Below are 14,744 nucleotides of genomic sequence, written 5' to 3' on the forward strand. Positions count from 1 at the left end.
TAAAACTAAACACAACTATGAAAAACATCATAGGGCCGAAACTTCCAAGGGCCATATCTCTTGATATTTGTTGCAATTTCTTCCAACTCCAAAACTCATGGTCAAACCAAAATATTGCAACAAAGATCCTCATATCCTAAATTTAAAAACATGCTTAAAAAATCCAACAAAAATACTTCTCATAAACACAAAACTTTTTAACTAAAATACAAACTCTTGAATCTCAAGGTTTTGACCTATTTCAAAATATTTCCAAGAACTCCGTAAAATCCAAAACTTTCTTCCAACATGTTCATAACACGTTCCTAAGAAATAAAATGCTTTGAATCAACACATAAAAGTGACCAAAAATCACAAAATCTCACTTGAAGTACTCGGCTCATACACTTAGTCAAAAACATAATTTTGTTCTCAACTTGCTTTGACCAAACACTTGATCAAAGGCATACCATGATGAGATCTTCAAACTAAAATATCCTATGGTTTAAAAATGTGTCCTAAAGTAGATCCAAGTATTAAACTTAAAATCATATGGTTAAAAATAAAACATAACATGGATCCAGCCGAAATCATCAAACTTTTGACCTAACCAAGTATTCTCTTGCATAAAAATTCATATCTTTGAAAAAAAAATAAAAAAAAACTATTCAAACTAACATCCTAACATGTAGATAAATGGGTTAGGATTATCAAATAAATTTATCAAACCCACTGGGGTAAGAATAGACCATAAAAGCTTTAGATCTAAGAAATTATTTCATCAAAAGCTTTAATCATGCAACCAATATCCAACAAACATTCATATAAATATATTGACAACACTCCATAAAACTTTTGGACCAAGACTTATCCACTAGTTTGGTCAAAAACTCCAAAATACAACACAATATCCAGATTATCACCCAAATTGACATTTCCATTGTTAAAACAATGGTTGACTAAACAAATGACAATTAAATCAAACAAAAAGTTACCCACAGAAACTAGACTCAAAGAAGAACAACTTTCATGAAAGATTAATTGTGAGGAAATTCTTACAAGAGTTCCAAAAATGGCACCCGAAAAGGCTCAGAAAACTGCCTGATACAGCTTCTAAGTGTTCTCTCCAAGAACATAAATGAAAAGGGGTGAAGTGAAATGAAAAGGGGTGAAGTGAGTGAAAGGATGACTTGCACACCTAATACACTTCTGAAAAGGGAAGTATGGGCTTGAGTGACACCTTGATGGATGGTAATTAGGCCCTAAAAAGGTGCAAATAGTGAGTGGGAATGGGCTGTTGTTGTTGCCGTGTAGAAAGGAGGTGGTGAGGTGAGTTTTCCTCCCACATCAAGGGACTATTTGGGGGCTGCCATGGGTAGAGGTTGGTCTACCATGGGTGGGGACAAAACTTCCTCAAGAAGATTTTCCAAGGTGGCCAAAATTCATGGGCCTTAATGCACCTTAAACAAGTGCGCTTCATTTGGGGTTTAAAGATGGTTTGGTTAGGGTTTGAGATGCTATGAAGCCCAAATCTAATTTTTTTTGTCCCAATCAAATCTCCAACGTATAAAAGGGTTGGATAATTATCTCATATCATGAGTTTGAAGAATTAATAGCATGTGAAAGTGATTTAATCAAGCGATTAAACACAATACTATAAATCGGATCAAATAAGGTTTGGAGGCCAACTTTAGGGTTTGGGGAAACCGTTTAGGGTTTCAGTTTCAACTAGGCTTTTGGGGTTTCAATTGGATTCCAACCATTTAAGATTTCACTAGGGTTGAAACCCTTTTTGGTTTTGCACAATTTGGATGGTTAGATGGAATAGGGTTTTGCTTAGGTGGCAATAATATCACACCTTAATTTCCTTCGTTCTAGGAAAGTGAAAAATAAACTTTGCACTGAAAAATCCTAAACATATACACTAAACTAACTGTGCAATTCATTTATCGAAATTCAACCCCGAATTGCCTCGAAATAAATAAAACGCATTTTCGCATTTCTTCCGAAAGGCGAAAACTGAAAATGATATTATTACACCATAAAATCCTAAATAATCAACTGAGTCTAATGGCACAGACCATAACGCATTCTAAAATTTCTAAATATCTCAAATAAATAAAATCATGCTTCTGGCAGCATAGTGAGTGGTGACTGATTAAAACCTATGCGATTATAGAAACTCCACCATTAAATTTCTAACAGGCTGTTACGTTGCTCACCCATATGTTGGACAAGTTGCGCTCTGCAACACCAATAGCTATTTTCTTCACCAAACTAAATGAGTGTTCTTCATCTTTCTTTCCACTCAACTCCATTGATGTTCGGTCCCCTAGCGCTAACGGGGCACTCACATCCTCCACTCCGTACAAAGAATTTCCTCCACAAAATAAAATGAGGATTCTCCCTTGCTCTGTCCTTACAAGGGAGGGAATCATAGATGAGACTTCCATCGATGCCTTCTCATACCTCTATCTTCAGATGGGACTTGCCCTCATCTGGATCAGCAAACTGACCTTCACCATCTATGATAAGGATATGAGATAACTCCTTATGTCGCTCTCACCACGTTGCATCACAATGGTGCCATCGTTGTGCAACATCTCTGATATTGGGGCTCCCATCCGTCGAGAACTTTCTTCGTCTTGGCAGCACTCCTCCTCTACTCTTTTTCGTTATGCCCCTAATCTCTTCCTCTCACAACCTTCTTCCAAGAATCGACACATTATTTCAGGTGGTATTGCTGCCCTCCTTGCAGTTCTCTTCTCTCACACCCTGACTATGTTTCTGAGAGTTCTTCGTGATGTGCTTGAAGAAGGTAGGTCGAAAGCTTTTTTATAGATGTGCCTTCACCTTAAAATTGTCCAAATTACCCTCACATCATGCGTTACAGCTCATTATTGTGGCTCGAATAAACACAAAAACTGCTCCCACATGACCCGTTCACTTTTCCAAGTAAATGCCTCATTTCCTGCATCTCCCCACTGCACCTTTACCAATGGTATGACTTCATATGGCAATCTCTGCTTCTTCCAATCCACAATTCAAACCTGATTTTCCGCTTAAGTGAGATTCAGTGGTAGTGGAACCAAATTTGGTTCAATTGCTCGAAGCTTCTAGTTCCTGAAATTTTTCCTTAACGAAGAAACGTGGAATACATTTTGAATCCCTTCATAATCCGCTGGTAATGCCATTTGGTATGCTACTGGGCTAACCTTTCCCATTACTTGGTATAGTCCAATGTACCTTTGGATTTATTTTCCCTTCAACACAAATCTCTTAACATCTTTCATAGGTGATACCTTGAGGTACCCCAGTCACCATCCTCAAAGATCAACTATTTTCTCCTATTTTCAGCATAACTCTTTTGCCTACTCTAAGCCGTTATCATCCTCCCGCGTATGAGTTTGACCTACTATGCCATCTTTTGGATGATTTCTGATCCAATCACCTTGGCTTCTCTAGCCTTGTCCCAATGGTTTTTAGTCAAACCATTATGTCTATGTTGTGATGAAGATTGTGCCTTTGCAATCAATATGATTTTTTGAATTTTATGTATTGGAGCAAAGGGTGATTCCTCACCTCAATAATATTTGTGCTTTAAAATACATTGTGTATAGGGTAACTCCTTGGAGGGTGATTTCTCGTCATACTTACATATGTGTGTGTGTGTGTGTGTGTGTGTGTTTAACAAAGAGCGTGATTCCTTTCCATGTTTATGGATCCATATATCTATGCTAGAGATGGTGATTTCTCGCCAAGCATACATATATGTGTCTTTCACTATTTAAATGAAATTGTTCATTGCATCTTCTGGAGTATTATCTCTCACTAGCAGTTTCGTCATATCTGCCTAACCTACCTATTGTTTCATCTTTGAAACTATAGACTTTGATGCAGAGTTAGGACCAGGAGTGATGCCCAAGGAAGAAGAGTCGATCTTGTCCAAACCCTGAGAACGACGTTAGTCTCTGTTGTAGGAGCATTGTATCATTTTCAGTTGTACATAGTCCTTTCAAAGGGGCGACCACTTGTATTCATTCTGCCGCCCATTAGGCAATGAATGAATTATTTGGGTTGTGTGTATTTCTAAGTTTGGGATTAATTAGGAATAATAGTAATTACTTCTATATGTGATTTAGATTGTTGGTACTACAAGGTCTTAGTTTATCAACTATACCTCTATCTTTTTCGCTATTATTTTACATCTTTAACCTAATGCGTGCACTTCCATCTGGACACAGCACACCAAAACTTGGGTGTTGAGAGATAGGCTGGCACCCTTGGGACTACAAATCCTCATCGGGTCCAATACCAAGGAATAGGGCACCATAGCTTGAAATTAGAGTGCACTTATATGCGACTTTGGGTAAACATATGTGTTAAGTAGGATAGTACAAAAAACATAGGAGATGATCTTAGCATTATAAGCTTGAAATTTTAAGTACCCTAGGTTTGATCTGCATTAGGAATGAGCAATGGGATAGAAATGGATAGGTTTGGGTTATGTGGTAAGACTTGAGTATGGTGCGATTAAGAGCCTTGAGAGGAGAACAACCACCAAGTAGCCACAAGGGTGGACAGTTGGGTGATAGGAGAGATGAAGAGCTGGAAATAGCGCTAAACTATATTTCGGATGTGTTGGAGTAGCAACGTGATCTATATTCTCGTCACTTGCAAGCTCAGTAGTTAGGATCCCCCAAAAAGGAGCAGAGAGGATGTATGTATGAGTGATTATTGGCTTATCGCTACCCTGGATTCTTTGGTAATGAGGATCCGATGAAAGCAGAGAGGTGGATAACGGAAATCAATAAGACTTTCAAGGTGTGTGGGTGCACCAAGAGTCGGAAGGTATTGTATGCAAGCTATTTGCTATAAGGAGAGGTGGCACTGTGGTGGCGTACTAAGAAGCAATTACTTACCATGGAGCTGAGAGCAGAGGAAAGGATCTTGTGGGAGAGATTTAAGAGAGAATTTGACGATCGATGCTTTCCAATTATAGTAACGTAGCAAAAGTGGAAGGACTTCACTAACTTGGTTTAGTGTAGTATGACGATAGAGCAATACGCCGCTATGTTTATGGAGTTAGGAAGACTTGCCCCTCATCTTATCTCTAAGGAGAGTTTGAGGACAGAGCCATTTTAGGACGGATTGCAAACCTGAATCAGGACCAAAGTACCATGTCTGGAGATTAAGGAATTCGATAAATTAATGCATGTAACCTCCATTTCCAAGCATTAGCAGCGCAATTTGTTCGCCATGCCCATAGGCCTAAAGAGGAGAAGTGTTTTGGTGAGGGAAGCAACTCGACGTCCCTCAGCCAACTACTCCCAAAGTACGCTTGGGAGGAAGGATCCCAGCTTGCAATAGTTGCCATAGAGCTCACAAGGAGGACTGTCGACAAATCCTGATCTCATGTTTTCATTGTAGACAAACGGAACATTATGCCAAGGATTGCCCTTAGGTGCCACTAATGCAGCAAGCAGGACAGGGCAGAGGACGTGGAGACCATGGATAGGCCATGCAAGCTAGAGTGTACACCCTCACTCTAGGAAAAGTCAACAAGGATGCCTCAGAGACCCAGGCGGCATGTGTCATTACTGGTACAGAACCATAGCTTACGATTAACTGACTATGTTCATAGGCATTTAGTATAAGTAGTAAGCCGAAGTTGATCATACAGTATGAGTTAGGATATTGCATTTCTATGCAAGTATACTATTTGACTCGGGAGCATCTCAGTCCTTTGTGTCTACTACGTTTGTCAGGACAATTGGTCTTCAGACGAAACCAACGTGTCAAGGAGTCTCAGTAGCACTACCCAATGAAGGAATAGTGTTTTGCAGTAAGGTAGTTAGAGAGTGTCCTTTGGAAATAGATGGGATCCCTTTGGAAGCGAATCTAATAGTCTCGACATGTAGGTATTTGACATCATTTTAGGAATGGACTAGTTGTTGAGGCACTTTGCGAGTATAGATTGCCGATCAAAGACAGTAACATCCCACACACCGAGAATGGAAGATAAGATCTTTTGTGAAAACAAGTTAAGGTTGACGCCAGATGTAATAACCTCGTTGCAGGCCAAGAAGGATTTGGCTAATGGGACTAAGGCCTACTTAGTGCACTTAGTTCTTCAAGTAAGGGAACCTAAGGAAATCGAGAACATAGCGGTGGTAAAGGAATTTCTGAAGGTCTTTAGGGAAATGCCACAGTTACCCCATTCTGGAGAAATTGAGTTGTCAACTGAGACGGAACCAAGAGTAGTCTCAGTACACAAGGCACCTTAGAGGATGGCCCCAACAAAGTTCAAGGAGTTGAAGAGTCAATTACAAGAGTTGTTGACGAAAGGATTTAATCTCATCCTAGGGAGCACCAATACTATTTGTGAAAAAGAGAGAGATGGGTCCCTTAAGATGTGCATCAACTACCAAGAATTGAATAAGGTGACCATAAAGAATAGATACATGTTGCCAAGGATAGATGACTTATTTGAACAGCTGCAAAAGGTTGCAGTGTTTTCTAAGATTGATCTTAGGTTGAGGAATCAGCAATTGAGGATTAAGGGAGGCGACATAGCAAAGACAGTCTTTCGGACTAGGTATGGTCATTATGAGTTTACAGTGATGCCTTTCAGATTAGCTAATGCCCGAATAGCTTTTAATCTCAGTCTTCCCTCTCATCTCACCATTTGTTTTGTAGCCTCCATGTGCCTTTACTTCCTAAGGCCAGCACCATGCACGAGGTTAGTGTCATCCCCCTCTACGCCTCCTTGACTATCTCTGTGCCTCTCCCTCTTTGTTCACTCTCTTAGTCGCACTCCCCTTCCCTTCTCCCCTCTCCCTCTGTTTTGGCATCACCATCCCCATTTGCTGTTCGATCTAAGGCCTTCATAAGTGTCACCAATCCTTCCCTCTCTCTTGGTCTTGGTCCCAAGGCTAGAAACAATAGGGTTCAAAAACCTAACCCCAGCCACGTTCATTTTTCCCCAAGAACCGTTGCATGCCTCGCCGACCAGCTTTTCCACATGTCGTCCCTCACTTTCTATCCCTCCCCTTTGTCTTCGTCCCTCACAATCACTCTCTGTCTCACCCCCTCCCCCCCCCCTCGGCCCGGCAACACACACACCGATTCATAATTTTTCTACTTTTTAAACTATTCAATCGTGCCAAGCAAACAGCTTTTTGGTGCTTTTCTAACAGTCCTGGACAGTCCAGTTGGGCTAGCAAATCTAATTATATATCTTTGCACCATTTTAATATCAAATTTTTCAACCTCCCCAGTCACCTCCATCAGGACAACTCATTTCTCCTATCCAAGGATGGCCTTGGGCATGGCCTCAACATTATGTGGTTGCATCGTTTCTATTAAAAAGATGGGAAAAAGAAGGTGGAGCTACTGCCATTTTCATACCAATGTAGAGACTTCAACAAAAGCACATTTATCTCCACCATGAGCCCATCGTTCTCAAATAAGATGCTCTCTCTCTCTCTCTCTCTCTCTCTCTACAAAACACACACATCGTTTATCTCTCTACCCGAGACACCCACAACCACCCGAGAAACCACCACGCCTCCAGGTGACGGGATCAACAGGAAGCAGCAAAGCTCGGGATTTCTCGATCATCCAGAAATTTTCCCTAAACATATACGTGGTTCTCAGACTAACCTTGAAAATACTGGCAGTGGAATTGCAAATTGAGGACTGTGTATTGATGTGGTGAGTCGTTGTGATCTATATGTTGTTATGGTTATTTGTGAACTATATACTGAAGTGATGGGGTAATTATGTAATTGTGAATGTGGCCAAGAACCTCACAAAGTGTTGGGATTGTTTTGTAGAATTATGCGTTGTTGTGGAGAATTACTCTTTGTAATTAGACTAGATGACTGTAATATTCTGTTTCTTATGGGTTGAGACAAGTGACTTATGAATAATTAATAGTGATGTAAATTTTAACTGTTATGGACGACTTCCATTTAGATTTTATCTCTTCTTCTTTTTTTGCTACAAATTATAACAACACCATCTTTTTGCATATATGCACACACTTGTTATGACATTGCACGAGGGGTGTATGACCCATGTGGTCAACACCCCGATGTCACGGATTTTGCCAAATCAGAAGCATGGGCTAGGGGCGTCACATTATATATTAACTAGCTTATTTTCCCAATTAAGCAACCGATCATGATCATGCAACTTAATTGTTCCCATCAACAGCCTCAACCTTCCTCCTGCTTGTTCCCACCATTCGAAGTAGAAGTAGTAGTATTCGAGGGAGGGTTTCTTTTTTGATAGTGCATAAAAGTCTTTGTTTTCCCAAGAAGTGGCTTAGGAGTTTGCGTAAGTGCATTTTTTTTTATGGAATAAAGAAGCCTAATTAATCTAGTACATGCTACATGCATAATAACTACCATTTTTTTATGCCATATTAGTGTTTCTCACTTTCTAATTAACTCAAGTTCAATGTGCTAAATTTAATAAAAACTATACATGATAAATATTTCAAACTAAATTTATAAATGATAAAGTCTAATTAATGTGAGAAAACTCCCTACTAATGAATTTGAAAATAATCAATAGTTGAGATTACATAAAGAATTAATCCACTCAATAAATTACTCTAAAGTTTTGGGGAACATTCTTCTTATTAAAAAAAAAAAACGTCAATGCATCATGCATGACATGAATCTAAACAATGTCAGCCTCCCCGAAGAGTGGCTTGGGCATTATTGTGAAGAAACTATTCTAAGTACATATCATCATTGAAAATAAAAGAAAGTTCATAAGGGGCCTGGTTTGGATAGAGAGATGTTTTAATCTTATCACATCTCATCTAATCTCATATTCTCTCAATATCCAAACACCATAAATATAAACATTTTTCAATTTCAAATCTCCAACTTTTTCAGCTAATCATTACCTAATTATTACAACTTTTTCAAACTTCTAAACAAAACACAAAAAATAATTTAGTTTTTTCAAATACCAAAAAAAAATTATATTAAAAATTATATTTTAATAATATTATAAATTTATAATATTTTTATTTAACTTTTTATCTCTCATTTCCCCAAACCCCATAAAACATTTTAGCTCAAACCATTTCTAACTTATCTCATCTCAACGTAAATATTTCACTACTATTCACAAATCATCTCAACTCACAATCCAAACCAGCGCCTCTCTAACTATTAAAGTCCAAAAATTCTTTTTATTTTGACATGTTAAGAAAAACATTCCTTCTAGAACAGCTACACAATCACAGTCCTCACAGCCAAGTGAACCAAGCACAGTCCTGTAACAAATTATTCTTCCAGAAGCTGCCAGCTGCTACGTGCATGAGCTACACCTCTGCATTTGTAACAAACCAGAAACCATTAGTCCATAGAATATTCTTTGTAAATTCGTTTTAGCATAAAAGGCCTCTGTGTAATACATTTGGAATCAATGAGAATATAGAAACATTTTCTATAACATGGTATCAGAGCCCACACAGGACTAGCGTCTAGCGTCCATAGCTTCTTCTCCAACTCATTCTTCTCCCACCCTACCCATCCCAAATCTTTCCCACACCATCTCTATAAAACTCACACCCGAGAACTATCTCCTATGGATGGTCCAGCTTGTTCCCTATCTACGTGGCCAACGACTCTTCAAATATGTAAATGGCTCTTGCCCAACACCTAAATCTCTTCTTGATGATTCTTCTCCAAATCCAGAATATGATCTCTAGATCCAACAAGACCAACTCGTAAAGTCTGCGATAATTTCCTCTCTCTCGGAACCTTTGATTGCCCAAGTTGTCGGTTGTACCTCTGCTCGTGCCGTATGGATTTCTCTTGAATTCATCTATGCCTCTGTTTCCCAAGCACGATTAATTCAAACTCAGCTCCAGCTTGCTTCATTAAAGAAAGGAGCTAATTCCATTTCCATCTATTTTTGCCATGCCAAAACTTTAGTAGACACCATGGCGGCAGTTGGGCGACCTCTTACAACTGCTGAGTTTTTTCCTTATTTGCTTGCTGGATTTGGGACCTGACTATGATGCTCTTGTCTCATCCGTTGCAAGACGTCTTAACCCTATTGCTCCTAAAGAATTACTCAGCCACTTGCTAGCTCATGAAGCTAAACTGATTCATCACTCATAAACGAGTCACTTCCCTACTAATGTTTCTGCAAATTTCATAGCTAAATCCACCTCTGCCCAATGTAGTCAAGGCCCATTTGTCGCAATCCTTATCGTGGACGTGGTGGTGGAGGCCGACACACTCCTAATTGTGGTCATGGTGGTTTCTCAAGTAATCATAGCCCTAGTTCTTCATCTAATACTGACCCTCCACTGATTTTTTAGGTTTGCAATCGCTGAGGTCACTCGGCCCTTACCTGCCTCTATCGTAGTAATCAAGCATATACTGCTGCACCACCTGCAACTACAAACTTCTCCAAATACCCCTCGGATGCAAGTTGGTACCCAAACACCACTGCCACTAATCACATCACAAATGATTTGGCCAAGTTGAATTTGCAAGCTATCGAATACCATGGAGAGGATCAACTATGTGTTTGTGATGGAACTGCTATTCCCATCTCCCATTCTGGTTCAGCCTCCCTCTCCTGATCTCCCACCTTTATATTTCTTCTCAATAAATTGCTTTGTGTTCCTTCTTTCCAGAAAAACCTTATCTTTGTCCGCCAATTTTGCATTGATAATAACATCTTTTTTGAATTTTTCTCTGATTCATTTTGTGTTAAGGATTGCAAGTCAGGGAAACCTCTACTCCATGGGATCACAAATAATGGTTTATACTCCTTCTCACCATCATAATTCCATCCCTCTGCACTAACCAGCACCATCTCCTTGGTTCCACAATAGCATTCTCGACTTGGTCATCCCTCCATCAAGCTTGTTCGCTTTAATTTACAACAACATGGACTTAATTCCTAGTCTTAGCTCGTATGTGAATTCATGTGCTTTATGATACACATAGTGATCGCTCGTCATTGAGTGTGTACGAAATATATATATATATATATATATATATATAAGTCAAGAATACTAGAAGATGAGCATTGACTTTATCGGGCCGTTAGGCTACCTAATTACTACCTAAAATTAATTGGTGTTGGAGAACCGTAGACCTACTTTTAGAGCGATTGCAAAGCATTATGCACACCCTCAATATACATGAAGACATAAGTAAACTTTAAAAGTTTCATCCTTGTGAATTTTATTCCAACTCCAACTTGATAAATTCTATTTGTTTCTCACATAAATGATGTTTTAGGTGTAAAGTACATATCCTTGTATCACTAACACGACAGAATTTAATTTGTGATATTCAGATTTTTAAAATAATCTTACAAATCAATTCACATCCCTGCACCAGCTCGCAGTTAGAATGTTATAGTTTAATATATGATTTTAAATGTATGCATTTATTATTATTATAACCTAATTATGTCCCTTGATGAAGAATAGAAAATGGTCTTCCATTTCACAACCCTAATTCTGATCTAGAAAATGTTTATTTATGTGTTAAGGACGTGTTTCACACCACCAACTGCACGGATGACCTGCAACAAATTAGATGGCGGCATTAGGTGCTTGGGGGTACTACGATGCCTAAGTTAGGCCCTCCAACACGAGCTTATTTCCCTCAAGGCCTTAAATATCCCTTCTAGTATGTTTTAGACATTATTGGAGTTTTATAATGGAAGAAACTTGTTATAATTGTTGTGAGGGAAAGGCAGTTCAAAGGAGTTTGATGTGATCTCCTCCTTAAGAGAGGGGTATTCTCTTTTCCTTTTTTTTATGTCTATTGTTTAATTGGTGGTTTCCAAATCCAACATATATATATATATATAGAAACCCTAAAAGGCAAGCATGCAACTAAATTCCAGACTTCTTTTATATTTTATAGTAAATATTAAAAATGTCCACCCCAAATATGCACACCAACACATATGGTTTTTTCTTTTTCTTTTTCTTTTTCCTTTCCTTTTTTCTTTTAAAATTTTTTTAAGCATCCTTAATCATTGGGAAAAAAAAATAAATAGTACAAATTCACTAATATATAGTCACTTTCTTAATCATTAATAATAAATTAATTAATTAAAAATTAAAATATATGAATAGACATATTTAGTTATTAAGAATGGCACAGACGCAAGGAAGGAGATCAAGTAATAGAGTTCTGAAATTGGAGAGGAAATTTATATTTGTATATGTTGATTCCATATGTACGAGTACCTACTGCTATTTATAGCTACAAAAGAATGAATAAACAATTACATTTATAGCTCACTATAACAATCCTAACAGAATTATATTCTCCTATTTGTGCATGGTATGTTTTGTCCGGTGGAGCTTTTAAACAGAATTATATTCTCCTGCATGTCGCGTTTGTCTGGTGGAGCTTTCTTCGTGTTATTTCAACATCCCCCTGCAAAATGGAGAGTAAATGTTGATGACTCCCATCTTGGATAAGAGTCTATTGAACGTGGGAGAATAGAGAGGTTTCATAACTAAATCAGCCAATTGAGCAGAAGAGAAGACATGTGCAGTAATCACTTTGCCCAGCGGAGATGTTGTCTCAAACTAGATGGCAGTCTAGCTCAATGTGCTTCGTGAGCTCGTGAAAAATGGGGTTCGCGGCAATGTGCATGGCATCCAAGTTGTCACAATATAGAGTAGCAGGCATCTTGATGATGATACGTAGGTCATTGAGCAGGTAACGAAGCCAGGTGAGCTCGCATACAATAGCAACCATTGCTCTGTATTCAGACTCGACAGAGGACCTCGAGATAGTTTTCTACTTCTTGGACTTCCATGAAACAAGGGAGTTGCCAACAAACACACAAAATCCAGTGGTCGATCTTTGTGTGTCTGGGCAGTTGGCCCAATTAGCATCTGAGTAAGCGACGAGCTCCAACGTTGAATTGGTAGGGAAGAAAATTCCTTGTCCTGGTTTACTTTTGACATACTTGAAAACTTTAACGATGGCATCATAATGAGGAACTCGTGGGTTTTCCATGAATTGACTAAATATATTAACACTATAACTTAAATATGGCCTTGTGTTGGTTAGATAAAGAAGCTTACCAACCAATTTATGGTAGAGTGCATGATCATGAAAGACTTCACCTTCATCCTTTTTGAGTTTGATGTTAGGTTCCATCGGCAAGGGAAAAGGCTTGGATGCCAATAGGCCTGTTTCAGAGAGTATGTCCAGTGCATACTTGCGATGGCAAAGTTGAATTCCAGCTTGTGAGCGTCCCACTTCCATGCCAAGGAAGTACTTGAGTGAACCGAGATTTTTAATTCTAAATTTTGTCTCCAAAAATTACTTCACGGCAGTACTCGAAGTGGCATCTAAACTCATGAGGATTATATCATCGACATACACGAGTAGAGCGATGAAGGAGGTGGATGTGCATTTTGTGAAGAGACTATAATCCGCTTTGGATTGAATGAAGCCAAATTCGGCAAGCGAGGAAGCAAGCTTGGTGTTCCACTGTCGGGATGCTTGCCATAAGCCATAAAGACTATTCTGTAAATGGCAAACTGGGTTGGTTTTTGCTACGGAATGACCAGGAGGTGGCTTCATGTAAATTTCTTCATCAAGATCACCATACAAGAACGCGTTATTAACATCAAGTTGCTGGAGGTCCCAGCCTTTTATGGTAGCTACTGCTAGAAGACACCGAATAGAAACTAATTTAGCAATTGGTGAAAAAGTGTCATGAAAATCAATACCTTCATGTTGGGCAAAACCCTTTGCAACCAAGCGAGCCTTAGCTCGTTCCACTGTCCCATCAGCTTTGAATTTGTACTTATAAATCCATTTGCAATCGATCGGTTTCTTGCTAGGAGGTAAATCAACATTGGTCCAGGTCTTATTGAGCTCAAGTGCAGTAAGTTCTTGCTCCATTTCCTTATGCTAAATTGGGTGTTTGATGGCATGTGTGTATGATGTGGGCTCAGTATGGAGTGAAATTGAGGTGGTGAATGCTCAAAATTTGGGTGAGAGTGAAGTATCAGAGAAGACAAAAGATAGAGGGAACAAGATGTTCGAACCTGTGGTGGAAGAGGAACCAAGAAATGGCTGCTTGGATGCCGACTTGTAGGTGTCAGGTGCAGTGGCTTGTTGACAATGGAAATCACGGAGGTATGCAGGAGCTCTTGTTGTGCAAATTGATTTGCGCAGAGGCTGAGGTGAAGGGTCATGATATGGAGAGGTTGGTATGTATGTGCTGCCATTGTGAGTAATGTGAGAAGATGGAAGAGTGGTATCTACGGGGTCATGATATGGAGAGGTTGGTATGTCTGTGTTGTCATTGTGAGTAGATTCAGAAGATGGAAGAGTAGTGTCTACAAGAGATGATGGATTGAAGTGACAAGGTGGTGGTGGAATGGTACTGGTGGGGTTGAGAGGAAATATGTTAGGTAATGGAGAGGAATGTCTGGTGGAGTTTGTAGGTTGGTTGAAGGGATGGGTATCCAAGGAATAAGCACTTTCGAGCTCCTGGCTCAAATTTGGTTAGGGCATGGCAAAGAGTAGATGCAAAACAAAGGCAACCAAATACCTTTAAATGTGAGTAGGAGAGTTTGGTGTGATATAGGAGTTCAAAAGGGGTTTTGTAGTTAAGGGTTGGGGTGGGTGTTCTATTGATCAAATAGACTGCGGTAGTGACAAAATCAGTCCAGTATTTCATGGGTAGTCCAGACTAGAATTTTTAGTGCCCTTGCCACATTGAGAATG

The 14,744-nt window shown here is 39.1% G+C and overlaps 1 protein-coding gene across 1 annotated transcript; it reads right to left on the reverse strand.

Annotated features, from left to right (window-relative positions):
• Positions 1-12,794: 12,794 nt before the first annotated feature.
• On the reverse strand, positions 12,795-13,268 carry LOC108981162 (uncharacterized mitochondrial protein AtMg00240-like). The gene has a single exon (XM_018952248.1). The coding sequence runs from the start codon at positions 13,266-13,268 to the stop codon at positions 12,795-12,797; it is 474 nt and encodes a 157-aa protein (XP_018807793.1).
• Positions 13,269-14,744: the final 1,476 nt, after the last annotated feature.

Source organism: Juglans regia, chromosome 4, assembly GCF_001411555.2.
Source record: "Juglans regia cultivar Chandler chromosome 4, Walnut 2.0, whole genome shotgun sequence".
Classification (NCBI taxonomy): Eukaryota; Viridiplantae; Streptophyta; class Magnoliopsida; order Fagales; family Juglandaceae; genus Juglans; species Juglans regia.